This window comes from Rhagoletis pomonella, unplaced genomic scaffold, assembly GCF_013731165.1.
Source record: "Rhagoletis pomonella isolate Grant_MI unplaced genomic scaffold, Rhpom_1.0 Rhpom_scaffold_00013, whole genome shotgun sequence".
Lineage (NCBI taxonomy): Eukaryota > Metazoa > Arthropoda > Insecta > Diptera > Tephritidae > Rhagoletis > Rhagoletis pomonella.
This window is the reverse complement of record NW_023458567.1, coordinates 9,761,640-9,781,371: the sequence shown is the minus strand read 5'-3', so window position 1 is coordinate 9,781,371 and position 19,732 is coordinate 9,761,640. Positions and strand designations below refer to the sequence as shown.

Below are 19,732 nucleotides of genomic sequence, written 5' to 3'. Positions count from 1 at the left end.
TTAATATTTCGTAAATTATAGAATTATTAAAGTTTATTGCCAAAATTCGTTAAAAACTTAAAAATTGTTTTATCTTGCTTTTCTGGTGAGATACATCATTAAGTTCATTTTAATCAATTCTTAGCAAACATTTGAAACTAAATTTTTAAATTAAATTTAAAGAAAATTTAATTGAATTGTTTACGGTTGTTTATTCCTTGTGTAAATTTGAATTTTTCGGAATTTTCTCATTGTTGGAATTGCAAAAATTTTTTAATTAAAGCAGAACACACCTGCCTGCCTTGCGCCACGGCTCACGCGTATAATTTCGAAATCATGATTAAAATTTGCGCTCGCATAATATGCGCAGCAACAACAAAAAGTTAAAAATTAATCGATAAAATTTGCCGCACACACATACCTTTTTGTACGTACGTATGTGTGTATGTAACTTGATATGCATGCATTTAGGTATGCATATTTGTAGGGCCGATCGACAGCATCAACCGTCCAACCTCATTAACATAAGCAACAATTACAACTACAACAAAAAATATGCTACCAACACAAATTGGCAGCATGGAAAATCATTCAAGTAGCAATTAAAGTTTGCTGCATTGTCCGCTTTTGCGCTCCCTCACTTGCCTGATGGGCTCCTGCATATCACCGCTCGCCCGCTACCAGCGCTAATTTTACTCCCGGGAAACACTAAAATACCGTTGATTTTTAATGAGCTACAACAAAGACATGCTTTGCTGTAGCTACGGTCAGTCAGTTAGTTGCCTAGCCCAGTGCCATTCGATGTTGCTCTTTGCCCCACTAACCCTCTCCCACTCTTTACACAGCGCGACCTTCTTCCGTTGCGAGTGAAAATTGAATTACCTCATTCATTCAGGCCGACTGCTAACAACTAAATGCTTCAGAATTTAATTAATTTCTTTTTTTTTTATGCTAACAACTTAGCAGCAATTATAACAATAAATATGTTGAATTTTGTGTTGTTGATATTGTTGTTGTTTGCTTACTTACCCGTACAAATCATATCGCCAACGCGGTAAGGCGGCAAATCCGCGCACAAATGCATGCCAGAGTCACCAGGCTTCGAGCAAATGTAGTCCTGCTCCTTGGAGAATTCGTAGTAGTTGGAGACACTAGAGTTTTTTGTTGTTGTTGTTGATGGTTGTTTTTTGGTTTGGTTTATGAATGGTTCCATTTTTGACGGAATTGTAGAGTGGTTGTAGAGTATTTGAAGAATTTAAAAAATTTTAAAATTGTTTTTTTATGGTTTGTTTCGAATTGGTTTTTGTTGGTGTTGGTTAGTAGGAAACATTTTGTGTTTGTTTTAGTATCAATGTAATATTTGCAAAAAAAAAATGAATTTGCAGTTTGCATTAATTATTATATTTTTTTTTAATATATGCAGTGTGTGTTATTGAGAGCAGAATGAGAGAAGAGAAAAATACATACAAAAATAGAGACATTTAGTAAATCACAATATATATAAACAAGTTTATATTCAAGACATTTCATAACATTTATTCAGACACTTAGAGATTGAAATGAATGAGTGAAAATCGAGCAGTTGAGCTTTGAGCGAGCGAAATTAAGATTTGATAGGTGAAATGATTAAGCATTAAGTTAATTGAAGAGACGATGGTAGAAACAATGATAAAGAAGTGGCCGGGTTTATAAAAAATGTAGGAAACTTTTTGCCAAACACTAGACACTTTTTCATAACTTTTTTAATAAAGTTTTTTGGCAAATTTTATATCTTTTTTACTAAACTAAAACAGTTTTTCTAGTTGCGAAATTTTGTTTGCAATTACAGCTTTTACAAATTTGGAAATTTTTTTTCTTGGCCTAATAACATTTTGTTTTTAAGAGTTTTATCTTTTCTGTTAATGAAATCGGAAAACGAAAATAATTTATCTCCATAAAAATTTGCTTTTCATTGAACTCATTTTTGAAATCTTGAAAACAATTCAAAGTTTTAATGCGATTTTACTTAAATTTTTTCCGAACTTAGGTAATTTCTCATACACTTTTATTTCTTCAAGAAACTAGAAATTTTTTTTCAGACTTAAAAATTGAGAGTTTTGGGAAATCAATTTTATGTCAAAAAATGTCACATCATTTCTACGAAATTTTTGTCCGAATTAAGAAAAATTATTAGTTTAATTACAATTTCATATTTCTAAAAATCCAATCCTATATTAAAAGTCCCTAATCGTGCTTAGTGTGAGAAATAAATTTTGGCTATTTGACGATACTTTCCAAATTGAGTGAGTTAAATGAGTGAAAGCATAATAGTTCCTCATTTATTTAAAACGAAATTAAAGAAACGATTCAAAGATGAATGAGTTACTACAGAAAAGTGGCTGGGAAAAGGAAAATTAGAGAAAAAAGTAGATTTTAATACTTTACGGTATTGAGTGAGTGTTTTAGTGAGATTAGTTGGAGTATATCTCATGAACGGAACATGTTAAAATCAGTGTGAGTAGTAAGAGTTTGTGGAGCTACAAAATTTCACACCGAGAACGTTACCAAAGAAGTTGTAAAAATTAAAGCAACCAAATGAGTATTTGATAGCGTAAAGAGAAAATATGCCTAGCAAATAATTAATAGAACATTTTTAATGCAATGAGAAATTAGACTAAATAAGATAAAATAGTCATTGAGGATAAATTAGTCAATATAAAAAATCTTAGTCCAAAAGGATAAGAAAAAAACAACTCAAAGTCATTTGCAAGTGTGTATGTGTAAATAGTGACTTTGAGTAAGTGTAGATTGAGTGCATGAAATTCTTATCTCTCATAAGAGCGAGAAAAATGTTACGAATTAAAAATGAGTGTTCGTGAGTTAAAATAGTAAGTTTGGATATGTTGAAATTGAGTGGAAAAATGTTACCTTCAAAAAGAGAAAAAGTTTATAAGTTACAAGTGAGTTAAAAAAATTGTGAAAAAATCCCTGAAGCTTTGAGAGAGAAAAGAAGTTAATAAAACTGATATTCGTACATTTTTTTATAAAGCTTAGATTAATACTGAAAACGAATGAGCTAGAATAAGCAATGAAATTGGGTAAACGGAATGAGATTTTTTTTATAACAGTTAGAGTAGTTAAGATGGTAGGATTGCGGGTGAGATTGAGAAAAAGTTATCACAAAAAAAGTGAAAATAAATGTGTTTAGCTCTAAAAAATTAACTCAAATTTAAATTTTTCTAAATTAGAAAATATTTTTACTAATCTCTCACTCTAAGCCTAGCAAGTTGAATGAGTTTTTATCTCTATCGAAACGGGAAATTTCTCAAATGAATCTGAGTGTATTTTTACGAGTTTCTAGTAGGGTAAAAATTGAGTGAAACCATTGAGTGTGTGTTCGTACTTATTCAGAAACGAGTGTAAACGTGAGCATAAAAAGATTTCTCAAATGTAACTGTATTACTTGAGTAAAGTAAAACGACTCGTATTTTGAGTGATTGTGGGTGCGTTTGTGGCCTGCAATGTAAACAATGCCATAAAAATGAGTGTGTCGAGGGTTAGTGCTGCGTGTATTATGTCATTGAGTATTTTTCTAGTAAGAGTCCGAGTCACTTTATTTTTTTTCTCAATAAAAAAGCGAACGCACTCAATAAAAGCACTCAGTTAAAATTTAGTACTTATTAAGCGAATAAAGGGTTAGTAAGCGTGTGTGAGTGTAGAAAATTATCAACACTGAAAGAGGTGGGTTTTGTTGAGAGAATTTATGAGTGAGAGAATGAGTAAGTGAGTGAACGAGTGAGCGACTGAGCAAATGAGTGAGTGAGTGGGCATCCGAAAGTGATATTTTTTTTTTGATAGAACTGTTAATAAGTAGAAGTAAAAAAAATGGGACAAATGTGATATTTTTTCCAATAATTTTTTTTATAAAAAATTAAAAAAAAAAAAATTTTAATAACTTTTTTAAATATTATTATTTTTTAATAACTAAACTAATAAAAAGAAAAGCTAATATTTGAATAACACAGAGTCAAAATAATTAACAGAAAATGTGTAAAACTATGAAAACGGTAACTTTTTGCCATGAGTGTTATAGCGGATTATGTATGAGCATTTTGAAGAGTGTAAGAAAGTGAAAATCGAGTCTTTTTTATGAGTGTCTGAGTAAGTGTTTGAGTTATTGAGCATTGGCAACAATTTTTAGATTATAAGGAGTATTTAAGAGTAATTTTTTACAATCTACTGTATCAGTGTAAAGGCGAAAGACTAAAAAAGGAGTGAAAGGAAGACGATTTTAAAAGAGTGAAGAGTTTCTAAAATATAGTAAGTAATTAGTATGAACAAAAGTAAGTAGTGGAAAATGCCTATAGATTATGTAATTAATCAACTCAAAATACAATGTCGCAGAGCATATGAAACCAAAAATATTGAGAGAGTAATGCACTGCAAGCATAGACAAATAAATGGCTGCAGAGAAGGTCTCATAGTTTTGAGAGAGTGAGAGAGAGGGAGGGAGAGAGAGAGCTACTTTTTATTGAACTTGTGGAAAGCCGACTCAAGCCACTTATATTCAATAAAAGTAAGATTAAAAACAAAGGGAAATGGGATTGGTTTTGCGTAAGAAATTTTTTCCATTTTTTAACTAAAATTTGTTTAGCAAAAAAATTAAAAGTTTGCATAAATCTAATTTGTGAAGTTATTAGAAAAAAAACGCGTGGCTGTAAAGTAGATAGAAGGAGAGAGAGAGAGAGCGAAAGGGAGTTCAAGTGTGTAGTAAGATTATCACAGAGGAGAGCATAATTTACTATTTATTTGAATATTTGGCACACAAATTTCTCTCAGCTTATGTACAAGAAGATGGGGGAAAATACCTCACTCAATTAAAGCGCTCATTCTTTTCTGATTTCCGCCATTTGAAATTAAAAAAAAAAAATAACAACTATGGTAACTTTATGACAGGTTTCCTTTGATGCTCCTAGGCTTCCTTCCCATGACAGTCTTTAAATATTGCATAAAAATTAACTATTTATGCCGATGATGAATCAAAATTATATGATTTTGAGCGTTGCTTATGAGTTAAGTAATTCGATTCATGGTGGTCTTAATATGTATATGAAATCACTTTTTTACTAAGACTATACTCAAACGTAGAGAATAGCAAACCAGGCTGTTAAAAAACCTCTACCAAACTGTATTATTGTTGCGGTTGTATATTTGAGGAGTATATATTATTTATAACTAGATATTCGAACCAATAAATATGTAGCTTTATTTAGTAGTTATTTTATAAAGTATTACCTTTAGAGGGTATTTAATTTATGAAAATATTAAGTGCCAACTGGCTGACTACGTTTTTTTTATTATTAAATTATTAAAGGGATATTTAGTATTCGCAACCTACTTATTTTTTCTAGTTGAAGTTATAACTTGTACTTAGTTGATAGCTGTGTTTAAATATATATTATTTATGTAGGTCAAAATATTTTTGGGCATAATTTTAATTTTGTGTAACAACAAACTACTGTATATCCATAGTCAAGGTAGCTTTAAATACCTTCCCAAGAGAAAATGATGATTTTTCCTGCAAAAAGAACAATCGCTTTCATGTGAGTGCTTTTGGAATTTGGTAAAATTAATTTAGAATGAACGCTACGAGGTTAATCATATTCTGTGGGTGGAAAGTACAAGCAGAAACTTTGGTTTCATATAAGGGCATATCAGATTATATCAGATTAGGGTGAGGTCAGTTGAGGTCTATGTCTATTTGTGTGGAGTTGTGTGGGGTTGGGTGTTAAATTTGTGCCAAATATAATTGTGTCTACGGTTTTAGGGTACTCCTACTAGATCTGTGTACAATTTTGAATATTAACAATTATTTGTTTGGGTACTACTAATTAATGTGATTATATATTTTTGACTTTACTTAGATATATGTAATTTCATTACCTTATACCGTATACTTTTATTGTGTCTTAAAATCCTTAGGCTTATAATATCTTCCAAAAAAAATTGTGTATATTAAATAAATATGTATATGCGGGATTATATTTTTTATATAAATAGCTATTGTAAACTGAGGGTAAAATTTCAGAACAATTGTATGACCTATAGGGAAAAAAATATTTGCGCCAAAGCGTGGAAGCGTCATATTTAAAGAAAATGTAAGGAAATTTAAATTTTTTTTTTCGAAAATCGAGAAACTTCTTTGTAGAATAGGAGACGATATCATGGAAACAGAATAAGGTGGAAAAAATGTCGTTCTTGTAATTCTATAGATATTCTAATACTAAGTATACGTTTCTGAACTTGCGGAAATTGTTTGTTGCCGAGGAAGGACCGAGAAAGGCAGTAAAAAAGTCAAAGAAGGGATTGTGAAGGTCAATAAAAGCAATGTGAAAAATAAGGCAGAAGAAGTGTTCTGTAATAATTATTGTACCAAATATGTTATAAAAAAGTGATAAAAGCAAGAATGTAATAGAGAGGAAACGGAACGGATTAAGAGAAGACGTTTGAATATAAAGGATAGAAGAATATAAAATTAAAGGAAAGGCAATATGAAAAAGAAAAGCGGTATCCATAACTGGAAAACAAAAGACTATTGTAAGAGTGTAAACCGAAAAATTAACACCGAAAATCCTTAGGGGAAAAAAGAGAAGCAATTAATTAATATATTAAGATGAGAAATATTATAGAAAATCTTAGCGAAAAAAGAAAAGCCAGATACAGTTCTTTATTTTCGAATTTAAAATATGATAGAAACTGAAACCTGAAGCTACATATTGGAAGTAAGTGTAAAAAAATAGATTCAAAATGAAAATGTTTTTTTTAGATGCTTTTAAAATCTTTATTAGTTTTGATCAAAGAAACTTCCTATAGGAACTGGGGAGCTAGTTAAATTATGCTTATGGGCAGGTTTGTGGACACCCTATACGATCAGATCCAAAGTCAAATAATTCTGGTGAATAAAAGGGTGGTTAACACCGGGCAGGGAGTGGGTGGGAACGTGACTAACCACCAATGCACTAACTATGGTCTGGCAACTACTATTTGCTGGCCAGAAGTAACCAAATTTATTTGACACTTATAGCTTGAAGGTTTTTGTAGTCGCTGATTTCGAAAATGATGTTCGATTTTTTAAATTCAAATTGTCGGATCTAATATGGCGACCAAATTTTATAGTTTTTTCCTTTCCACCAAAAACTTTTATATAAGCGGGATTTTCGAGGTTGCTGATTTCCAATCCGATGTCAGATTTTTAGAATTCAAAGTGGCGGTTCCAATATAGAGACCAAATTTTATATTTTTTTTCTTCTTCTGATTTCGAATCTGATGTCGGATTTTTGAAATTCAAAATGGCCGATCCAATTTTAATAATTTTCTTGTTTTCACCAACAAATTTTATATAAGAGGGCATTCGAGGTGACGATGACAGATTTTTTAAATTCAAAATATGGGTCCAACAAGGGGTTATCAGATTCACAGCAAAAAAAAATTAAGTTCAAATTAGTAGACCACATTTTTGCTATGTATTTTTCCCGAATCATAGGCGTACACTATACCCACCAAAGTACTTGCGCGAATGATTCGAGTACAAAAAGTACTCAGTAGTTGAAGAAAGTATCGAGTATTTACTCGTAGTTACTCGTATTGGAACAACACTAGTTGTAGAAATGGTTAACTTTGAAGGCAAAAACTTAAAGCAACACATATCAACTATGCAAATTAAAAAAAAAAATCGAAACTAAATTTCGATCGCGCATAAATTTCTCCTAAAATAAGACGAAGAAGTGCATAATGAAATCGTAATAATAATTCTATTTTGAGAATCCCATTGCAGATTAGCATTGCTAGTCAGTTTAACTGGTGACTAGTGCCAAACTTAATAATTTCTTAGCCGAGTTTATTAAAGGAGTAAATTAAAAAAAAAGTGGCGTTTGAAGCTTCTTGGTGCGAGGAAAGTGTACTAGCCAACTAAATATTTTCTGAAATACAAGTAGATATGTAGGTGTGTTATAAAGGGTAACTTAAAGAAAATTCTATTAAGTTTTTTCACTAAAAACACATACACACATATTTAGTAATATATTTTTTATATAAAATGTAAAGCTCTAATAAAATATTAAAGGTTTACATTTTACAATAGAAAAACTAACATCGAATATAAATTTTCATTTACCAGTATGCTAGAAATATTAGTAGTTAACACGCTACAGCGCATCTAAGTGATAACAGATATCAGTAGTGAGAGAAATAGTTATATTTAGGGAGTTCACAAAGTGTTGTATACTGTCGTATATGTAGTTGTATGTCGTAAAGTTTTACAATTACTTATTTTAGTAGTGTTATGAAAATACAATCTTCAAGAATACAACAGTATACAACACCTTCTGAACCCCCTATTTTGTATGCGCTATTGAGTATTTGATAGGATTTTAGTATGTAGTGAGTACCTTACATACAATATTATGTAAGTATGTAGTATTTTTGAAATTTATTGTAAACGCGTACTAAGTATTAAACATATAAAACGCTAATAGTAGTAAGTTATAGTAGTGCCCATATAGTAGCAGCTAGATTGTAGTAGGAATATGGTAATAGTAGTATTAGTAGTAGTAATAGTAATAGTAGTGATAGGAGTAGGAGTATTAGTGTTAATAATAAGTGGTAGTGGTACCAGTATAAATAGTAGTAGTAGTAGTAGTAGTAATAGCAAAAATTTACTATTTAGAGAAAACACGCTGATTCTAATAGGCATTTGCAATATACTATTTAGATTGTATTTCATACTAACTTTTGTTATTTAGTAAATTTGTTTTCGTTTTTTTTCATGTTGTTTAATAACTTTTATGTTTTTTGTTTGTTTAACATAAATACAAGTAAAGAAAGAAATGGATTTTATCTTACGAGTTAACACGGACTCGAACTCTGTACTCTTTAGGTAGGTCCCTGTAAACAAAAAAACCCGTATGATTTTTGAATTTTTCTTTGTATTTCAATAGATATGCTTTGATTTACTACTTTTTTTTTGTAAGTAGTAGTTATGTTATTGTAATTGTAGTGGTATTATTTAGTGGTAGTTTTTGGGTTTTAGGGTATAGAGTTTGAAAGGATTAGAGCTTGATGTTGGTTTTATTTTGAGATTGACCTGCTAAGTATATATGGAATGAATGGATTGTGGAGCATAATTTTGAGCGAAACTAATTATGGGGAGTGAAAAAGAGAGGTGAGAGTAAAAGAGAGAGAGAGAGACTTATAAGCGTCGGCCGGCAAAGAAGCAACAGCTTTGCTTTCAGAATTGAGCAGAGAGTGTGGGGCAATGAATGAGTGAGAGAAAGAGAGGGCAGTAATGGGAGAGAGAGAGTTCGCATTAATCGTAAACTGCACACTTTAGAGGAGTATCAAGACACAGTAGTAGGGTAAGTGAACAGGGTACTAAAAGAGAGAAACAAAGAAAGTTATATACAAAATTAGAACAAAAATTTGTATAGTTTCTGGTAAAATCAAGCGGGCATGGCGAATGAAAACTGATAGATAGCTTACATCAAGGGCGGGGGTAAAAGAGAACGAAAGCAAGCTGCGCAAGTCAATTCGTTGGAAAGGCAGTGTTACATTTCAAACAATGCTGGGTATGGAATAATATCAAAAGATGTCATAAAATAAAAAAGATATTTCAGGGATTTCGGGTAAACCATGACAAGTTTTTCGGGTTTATCTATACATTGGGGAAAATTTCTATGCAAATACGTATTTACAGGGCTGCTTATTATTTATTTGTGGGGCTGCAGAATATTTAATTTGGTTTCAGACAAACTAAAGTAAAAAAAATTAAAATCTTAAAATAATTTTTGTCAGATTTTGAAACACAGTTCTCCAAAAAATTTACGTTAAAAAAAATGTATACATATATTTTTTGCAAAAAAAGTATAAATATTTCATACGAAAACTATTCCTATTTGAAAACCCTTAAATTTTTAATTTTAAATTTTCCTAAAAAATTAAAGTTTAGAATAAAAAAATATTTTTTTAGCAAATGACTAAAAGTTTTTGTAAACTAATTATACTTCCTTAATTTTTAACCTCAAATGCACTGATACAAATTTATTTTAAAAGCTTAATAGCCAGTTTCACGACACCAATTTAAGTGAATTATTATTTTTTGAATTTAATATGGAAAGTGACAGAAAAAATCGTTATTCACTTAAATTGCTTGTATGAAACCGGCATTAAGTCTTTTTATTAATTAGTATTAAAAGCTATTTGCTGCTACTTTTCTTCATTAACCAGTTTACTAAAAATGTATGAAAACGTCAATTTATAAAGCTCTTTAAACCTACTTTGTTTTTTATAAATAAGGCCATTAGTCTTAAGTTTTAAATAATTTTTCTGCAGTGCTATTTTGAATATCCAAATTTTCCAAAAAATTAAAACGTATAAAATGCTTTACAAAATTGTTTTAAATTGTAATTTTTAGTAACTTTTTAATAAAATTGTCTAAAATATTAAATGATGAAAATTGTATTTCTAAAAATATAAAAAAAAAATCAAAAAAATTTTCTACAACTTCGCTCTTTAATTGCAAGCAAACCTGTATAATTATTTTCATAAAGTTTTTCATATTTACTGTGGTAGCATGAATATTTAGTTTCTAAATGAAAATTCAAAAAATGTACAAGCGTATTTACAATTGCTCATTGCGTTGGCATAAAATTATTTTCAAGTTTGCAAAAGACGGAAGTTAATAGCAGGTTTATTATGAAAACAAGTGTAAAGAAAAAATAAAATATTACAAAAAAAAAAATTGTGAGCAAAAAGTTTTTTCCTTCCAAATAAGCCACAAAGGAAAAGGAACATAAAAATATCTCAACAAAAAAAAAAAAAAAAATATGTGAAAGATTTTTATAATCGAAACAAACTACAAAAATAAAATTCATTAAATTTAAGGAATTTTAAGAACTTAAAATATAATTAAAAAAAAAAGTATTTAAAAATTAAAAACAGAGAAATGATCTTGAGCGTATATGTACTGTGTAAACATAAAAAAAATGCTGATTGAAATTAACAAAATAAAAATTTGTATTACATAGAAGCGTGGCCTTTCATTTGATATGCATACTGCGTTGTTTTAGATAAATTGTGTAGAATTGAAAATAAGTGGCAACCTTAGACTACTACCCTAAGGAATAACATTCTGTATATAGGGAAAGCATTGTTTAAGAATCTTCTCTTGGTACCCATGACTGGTAATATTTTGCCTTTTTTTCTAACAATAAAAAAAAATTAAATAAATATGCGATTCAAAATAGCTGGCAACGTTATTAAAAATATTTTTTAATTAGGTATCTTTAAAATTTAATTGATTTGTAACTAATTTCGAATAGTCTTCGCGGAGATAGTGCCTATTCAGATAACTTTAAAATCCAAAATATTATCTGTGTACAAGATTTCATCAAAATCGTTAGAGCCGCTTCCGAGAATCCAGTGGATATATATATATATATATATAAGAATTGCTCGTTTAATGTAATAAATTTACATATCGCAGTTTCACCGAGAAAAATTTACTTATTTTCTTCTATGCACTTCTCCTTTCATGTTGCTATCTCAAATTTGTATTTATTTTTTCTGCATGCCAATGTGAAAAGTTCAGTGCCCAAAAATAATAGTAGCAACTTGCATTTTCTGGAACTGCCACACATTTATATTGTGCAGACATTTGTACAACTCAGTGTTTACCAAAAATAGTATTTAAGTAAACAGGTACGTGTGCATAATACACGTACCTAAGCACAGCTGAATTCATGTGTGTGTGTGTGTGCGTGTGTATGATAAATGTTGAGCACTCATACGCCATGTATGACAAGATAATGAAATATCGCTACTTGGGCGCCTGAAATCTGCAACTGCTCACAGACAGTCAATGTTTACCGTACGAGCGTGTGAGCGAGTTGGCATAATTGACTACACAAGTACGTACATATTTACATAGGTACATGTGTATAAAATTGCTTATAAAATAATATGTATGCCACGTTAGGCAGGAAAGCCGCCAATGGCAGCATGAAGATAGTTGCCAAACGCTTCGCTTCGAAGTCAGCAATTAATTTGCATATTAAAGGCAGCGCTGGTGATATAGGAACTAGAGAACCAGCAAGCGGCGGCACATGGCAAACTGCTTTCAATAGCGATTAGTGTTGAGCGACGTACATTTCCCCTGTTGCAGATTTTCTGCATGCGAGTCAGTCTGATTTTTTTTAATAGTTTTTTTTTTTTTGTTTTGAATTCATATTTTACATTCGTTTTCAAATTCTTGTCGCATTTAGATGACAATTCGAAGTTTTTATTGGAGCAAGAAAAAAAAAACAAAAAACTCATAAATGTGCGAGCAAATGTTGTAAATATAGCTAACATCAGCTATGGCAAACACGTCTGTTAAGTGACTCAGACATGCTTTGTGGGGTAACGCATTTGCTTAGACGGCACCCAGTTGCTCACTGCACGCTAAATGGCCGCATACATGCTGCGTTGAGTGCGACAGCAGCCAGTAGGGAGTAGTCTGGCAGCAGTGGTTGTTGTTGCAACAGCAGCAGCTTAGTGTCAGTGACAGTTAGACAGCTGCACATTTTGAATTGAGAGCTTTAGTGGAGAAATTTGCATAAAATGCAGCAGTCAATAATATCTGAGAGATTGGATGTTTCCATTTGCTTTTTCTTGTTAAAATTTTAGTGAAAAATATTGCTTTTTTTTGCTCAAATAAAAAAGGAACTCATAGTTTTTATACAAAAATAAAATATTTATAAATTTGTGGAAAATGAAGTCGAGGCAAATAAAACTTTTATTGAAAAAAATTAAGTCTCATCAAAAACTGAAGTCAATACGACTTTTATTTAGTGAAAAGTATCGAAACATTTACATACGGAAAAACCAAATTAATGTATATTGAAAAAAATAGATACGAGTAAAAAAATAACCTTATTCGTTAGTAAGGTAAGAAATTTAATTAAACATTAATTAATTTCTGAAAATGAATGTAGGGAAAAAGTTTTACTTGATTTGAAACAATATCTTCTCGTTAGAAATAGTTTTTTTTTTAACTAATTTAAGTGTGTAATAAAAAATATTGAAAGGGGTTAACACGAAAAATAAATTTATAGTTCTAAAATTGTATTGAAAACATCCAATCAATTAATAAAAAATACCTTCTAACGGTATAATGTTTAAGTCATAACTTGAGGCCAAAAATGGTCAAGAAGCCTTTTGTTTTTTTAATAAAAAAAAAATGATAAACTCAAACCCCTAAAAACAAATTTTGAAATATTGTTAAAATAATATTGGGAAAGATGCAAAAAAAATAATATTTAAAGAAATTATTAGGAAAACAAATTTTGTAATAATTTGAATCTAAAGCACTTAAAATTTTTGTTATTTAAAAACGAGGGCGATTTTAGTAAAATAGTTGCAATGAGCATCTTTACTGAAAATTGAGGCTAGCATTTTAATTTTTTGTTGAAAAATATTAGAACAAAATAAAAGTAGGAAAAATTCGAACTTAAAAATTAAAAAAAAAAAAACAAATATCAAACGTTAATTAAACCAAGTAAGCACATACTAAGAAAATGTTTACAAAAAAAAAACAAGCCGAAAAATGTCGTCTAAGTTATTTACATTTGTATTTTAAAAAGATATTATTTGGAAATATTAAAACTTTCAATAATAATCTTTTAAATTATATATACATTTCTGATTTTGAACCTATCTAAATTTACTACTAAAAATAATAATGAAATATTATAACGTTCATAAAAGCTTTAAAAGCTCTCAAAAGCTCTAGCTGATATCTTCTACACTCAAGTGTTTACAAAAAGCTCTATATGATTGCTAGTTTACAGTCGCATGAACTAAAAATCTATGGCCATTTTATTTAAACGCCTTAATATGCCCGAGAAAGTTTTATCAATGCCTACAACTCATGAGCTAACAAAAAGGTTTGTTTTAAGAGAAAGTTACAGTTCTAGTAAAACAATTTTAAAAAAAATTTGGAGAAAGTTTAAAAATATTGCAAAAGCCCTAAACAAATTTAAAAAACCCTTTTTTTTGAATTATGCTTACGAAGATAAAAACTCTAATTTCTAAAAAGCCAAATTTAAACTCTACCACAAATAAATAATGTAGAAAACTCATAAAAGCTTTGAAAGCTCTAAAAAGTTTTCGCTTAGCCTACCACCTAAAAACTAAGCTCACAAAGAGCAATAAACAGCTGTAATCAAAGCTTACTTTTACACAAACTCTTATCAAGCTTTGCAAAAGCGCTTGCTATTGCTTTCTGGTAAAAGAGCGTACAAAAAGCTCTAATGAAGCTTATAAAAAATAAATCCTACCAAAAAATTTTAATATTTACACACTGTTTTCCTAGTAAGCGCTCAAATAGTTATTTACAGATGGGTGAATGAGTAAAGTTAGTACGAAAGGCTTTGAAAATCAGCAGCTGGTTTTGCTAACCGAAAGCTCAGGCTCCTAAATAGAACTTGTACTACGTCAGTATTCACATGCACGGTGCTAAAAATATTTTTTTTTTAAAGATTTTAAATATTTCACTTTACTAAATTACGTAAGAAAAAGAAATTTAGAAAACATAAACAAATCAAAAATTAAAATATTAAAAATAAATTTTTTTTTTAATATAAAATAAATTTAGCAATGCAAAAATAGTAATGGGAATAAAATAAATGCAAAACCCTTCAAAACAGTATCTTAACTATTCAAACTTTTTATAAAAAAATTAATTTTCACTAGTGTACATTGTTTTTAATGCAAAAATTAAAAATTTATGAATTTTTAAAATAAATAATTCAAAACTAAAGCCATGAAACAGAAACGCAAAGCGAAACTAGAAATAAATATAAAAAACTGCAATTAGTTTTGTTTCTAGTTGAAAAAAATTATTTTTAACAAAAAAGTCAGAAACTGCATGAATTCTAACTACCTTTGCAGCTCGTTGGCTCACAATTTGGCTACAAAATTCTCATAGAAAATCTATGCTGAATTCTACAAAATAAAAAAGCGGCTATAAGGATTACACTCGGAAGCTTTTTACAAATTAAAATGAAAAACAAAGTATATATACGGCAACGAAAAAATTTTAAAATTTTTTAGCAATTTTTTTTTTTTAGTATAGAAAGTGAAAGGAAATTTCAGCAAAACAAAAAAACGAACGTTGCAGAATAGTAGTAGCAATGCGGAAAGAGAAAAGTCATTATTGCGCAAATTTTTTACTTTTTAGTAGAAATCGTAAATCGGAAAAATTCATAAATTATGTCTTATTAAATGTTTACTTACGGAAAATCATCCACAGGCAAATCGGCCCCAATCCAACAGCGCTGACGCAGTATGCCCTGCCACAGTTGTACGCCAATAATGCCGAATATGAAGAAGACAAAGAAGCAGAGCAGCAGCACATTGCCGAGCATAGGCAGCGTGTCCAGCAGCAACATGACCAAAATGCGCATACCTGTAGAGAGTGGGGGGGAGAGAAGTGTTAGTCCGTAGAAAAGTACCAATTAAGCGATTACTGATAAGTTTTTCGAGGTGATGTAAAAAAGTTGCGTATACGCACTGGTAGCTCCGATCAAGCAAGCTCAAACTTTTGTGGCGAGCGTTTTAAGCGCATTTTAGTTTAAAATGTTTTAATTATTTTGGTTAAAACTATGCCTCTTGTGCCATTTTGCGTGCCTCGATTTTTAATGCCCCCTTTGTCTCCCTGCTATCAAATTTTAGGTGGCTTCTTTTATACTTACTTGGTATGCGATTGATCGCTCGCAATGGTCGCAACACTCTTATCGTTCGTATCGCAGTCAAATTTAAATTATCCACATTCGTAGCATATTCCAATAAGCCAGCAACAACTATAAAGAAGTCAAGTCGATTCCACGAATCGGCCATGTATGTGTTTTTTCCATACAAGCCCATCGCCATCGTTTTGATGAGCATTTCGATTGCGAAGAAAACGAAAATTATGTCATCAAAGATCTGTAAGTGATCAAAAAAATAAAATGTATTATTTGCGATGTAGAGATTTTGCGGCAGAACACAAACTTTTCTTAAGATTTTTAAGATTTTATTATTTCGTAACTAGCTGGCGTAATTGATCATCTTATAAAAAATTCGGTAGTACTTTTAGAGCGTTTTGTGCAAATTTTTACACCCAGAAAAATGTTGCAGATATACATACATACATATATGTAGATTTAAAATGCTTTAAATCAATTTTGCTTTTTTGAAAATAAGGCTTCCAGCTTTTTATAAAATTTGGAATTTTCTTATAAACATAAAATTTTTTAACCTTGGACAAACATTTTTTAATTTAGCAAAAATCAGATATTTTAGTCTTAAAAAATTTAAATTTTTTAATTTTGAAAAAAACGCGAAGAAAACTTTAAAGAAAATAAATTACGATTGGTTGTGCAATATGTTTTTTTTTTGAAAATACTTGATTCAAAAATGGAAACAAATATATTTTTTCGAAATTTTTAAAAATATTAAACTAAAAAAAAAATTTCTCTTTGCTTAGAACTGATAATTAAATAAAAAAAAATAATATATATTTTTTTTTTAATTTTATGAAATATTTTCCAGCATCAGTAATTTCAATATCAATTTTTAAAATACTTTACTACTAAGAAACATTTTATACAAGTTGACAGATCAGGGTTATTTAGAGATTCAAGAGTTTTAAAGTCGTCAAAAAACATTTTTGTTAAAGCTTGGAAAAAATATATACGCACATTAAAAAACTTAAAGACTACTTCCAAATTTTTTTTTTAACTTTTGTGATTAAATATTTTCTGAATTTTTTTTTCTCAAAGTGAAAACCTGAAAAAGATTACAAAAATATAAATAAATTATTTCAATATTATTTTTTATGTGAAATTGTTCGGTATTAAATAGTGTTATTAAATAGTGCACTTTTTAATAATATAGTGAAATTTTTCATTAATAATATTGCAAATAATTCTGTTTTAAATGCTAATATCTAAAATTTTTCGCCTAGATTCCAACTTCAAATTTTAAAATAAGATATTGTTTAATATTCTTATAACTGATGGAAACATTTTTAAATATAATATTATTTAGTTGTACCCCTTTTCCATAAATTTTTTACAAATTCATATAAAAAATTGTCGAAATCAAAAGTTTGGAAAGCTAGTATTCTGGATGTATAAAATATAGTGGTGAAAATTTTGTTATGTGTTTGACAGCTGATCTCGAAAAGTAAAAAATTTATGAACTTGTTAAGTGAAAAAAAAACTGCTAGCCAAAAAGTTTGAGATCTCTTTACCAAATAACAAAAACAAAAAAAAAATACTTTAAACAATTGTTCATTAATGCATATAAGGCATCTTATTTGAGAATTTCTGTATGCAGCATTTTTTGAAATATTAAAATTAAAACACGTTAGGGGAAAAATACTACAAAATACATATTTGTGTTAAAATTGTGGGTTTGAAATGATTTTAAATATTTAGAATCTAAAATATCTGTAGCAAATAGCAAAAAAAAAAAACAAAATTACAATTTTTAGGAAAATTTGTAAGAATAATCACGGTTTAATATTTTCGAAAAGTAGAAAATTATGAACTTGTGTTAAGTGAAAAAAATTATGGCACAAAGAAAATTTTAATTAATTCTTATAAAAAAATTTTAGCACACAAATTGTATGTTTTAGAATAAACTCGTTTTAATGTTTTCGAAAAGTGGAAAATTATGAACTCGTTTTAAGTGAAAAAATTATAACAAAAAAAAAATTCCGAAATAGCTATCACTTCTACTATTTTTTCAAATTATTGTTGCTTTTCCACAATAAATTTTCATTAAAAAACGGCCTCGAGCTCAATAACAATTGTTGAACAAAAAAAAAAACTTAAAAAATATTTTCAATAATTCATATAAAAAATCTTTGCGCTAAAAAAAATCTTTGCGGTAAATGATTTCAAATAGTTATAAACTAAAATTTTTTACGAAATTAAGCTTTTAGCAAACCATTATTTCTTATCGCTATAACACAAAGGAAATTGAATTTAATTAATAACTAAAAGAAGTAAATTCAGAGGAATTTGAAAAAAATTTTAATTTTCGAATAAATAAAAAGTAAAACTTGTAGCAATTAAATCTTCGATAGTTATAAGGTATATTAAACAAGGCGTGATTGAGAACTCAGTACGTCTGTCTTTTAAGGTACTATAAAGCTAAAAATGTAAACAAACGATTCAAAATTAACTTTTATTCAATTTGACATTATAGGATGAAAGCAATGTCAAATTCAATCACACGTTGTTGTATTTTGGAAAAATATTTAAAAATTGCTACAAAATCGAGCTGTGATCAAAAATATTTTTGCTTTAATAAAATTGTGAAAATAGTAAGGGAGAGGTTTTGATTATTTAACAAAATGGAAAAAGTAAATATGTATATTAAAAAAAACAAGCAATCAAATACAAAAGCAATCGACTCCAATGATCGGAAATAAACCAAATTAGTATGGGAACGGTTCACGAGGTCCAAAATTATTCGGCAACATATGTACCTACATAAAAAATACTCCGAATTGAAAACCGCTTACTTTTTTCGAAATCGGTTAAAAATTATAACGTTAGTTTTATAAATGTTATTTTCGTGAGTAGCTTAGAAAAAGTGTTAAACAGAAAGTGCATAAAACAAAATATTTTCTTTAGTTACTTAAAAATTTTAAATTAATTTTCTTTGCCCTGCTTCCTGGAAATAGTCTTTTAATATATTTTATTTAATATGGTTTGCCATTTTTCTTCTTCATTTTATGTTCAATTTCCATCCACGTGCTCTTAATTTCCTTAATTGAATTTATGCGTAACATTTTCACAAAATTTATATTCTTAAACTTTCGAACATAATTTCATTAGTTGAATGGCATTTATTTGCATTTGCATTTTGATAAACGCATTTCTATTTCGTTCTATTACATTGTAAGTGCATAATACATATAAACTTTTTATCTAATTTTAAAACATTTTCCATTTGACCAATAAAATGATACTTCAACAACGCTTGAAAAGACGCCACAATGTCAATTGCTTTTAATAGAAAGTTCTTTTCCAATTCAATTGTGCATTTCTTAAATAAACAAAAAGGAAAATAACGAAGTTCTCTAAATATGTATGTATGTATGTATGTACGAAACTCAATTGTGCAAAAGAAAAACTCGCACACACACAAAGCAAATGCTTGCGAAAATAAAATGCAACTTATAATAACATAGAAGAATACAATGCACTTAAGTGCATTGCTTTGTTTCGCAAGTGCCACTGTATGTGCAAGTGTGTGTGCTGGATTATAAAATTGCACTTTTGGTTGTTTAGTCTAACCACAAACGAAACCATTCACGAGGTTTTCCACTTAAACGCAAAATGTATTTTTATATAAATTTATAGTACATTTGTATACCATTAACTTCTGAAGAGGCATATATACATATATGCATATATATATATGTATGTTTATATATAAACAGATATACTCGTACTTATCTAGGCATAACTTTATGGGAACGCTTAAATGTCAGTAAAAAAGGATTTTTTTAAATATGTCAGAAAATATTGTGTATACGAATTTATGGGTCTGCTCGAAGTTGTCGCCATATTAGACTAGTAGAAAAGCGCATCTATCAGAGTTGGAGTAATTTTTCAAGCAAAATACTGAGTAAAAGCAGATGGTGTTAGAAATTCTTTATTATGAAAAACCCAGCACGGGT

The 19,732-nt window shown here is 29.1% G+C and overlaps 1 protein-coding gene across 1 annotated transcript in view; it reads right to left on the bottom strand.

Moving 5' to 3' along the window:
- Positions 1-19,732, bottom strand: part of LOC118748752 — a 305,281-nt gene that overhangs the window by 97,236 nt on the left and 188,313 nt on the right. Inside the window, exons 5-7 of the mRNA XM_036483405.1 lie at positions 15,747-15,978; positions 15,289-15,460; positions 1,009-1,130 (exon numbers count right to left, since the gene is read on the bottom strand). Of these exons, the coding sequence (XP_036339298.1) occupies positions 1,009-1,130; positions 15,289-15,460; positions 15,747-15,978 (526 nt within the window). The remainder of the gene's footprint in view (positions 1-1,008; positions 1,131-15,288; positions 15,461-15,746; positions 15,979-19,732) is intronic.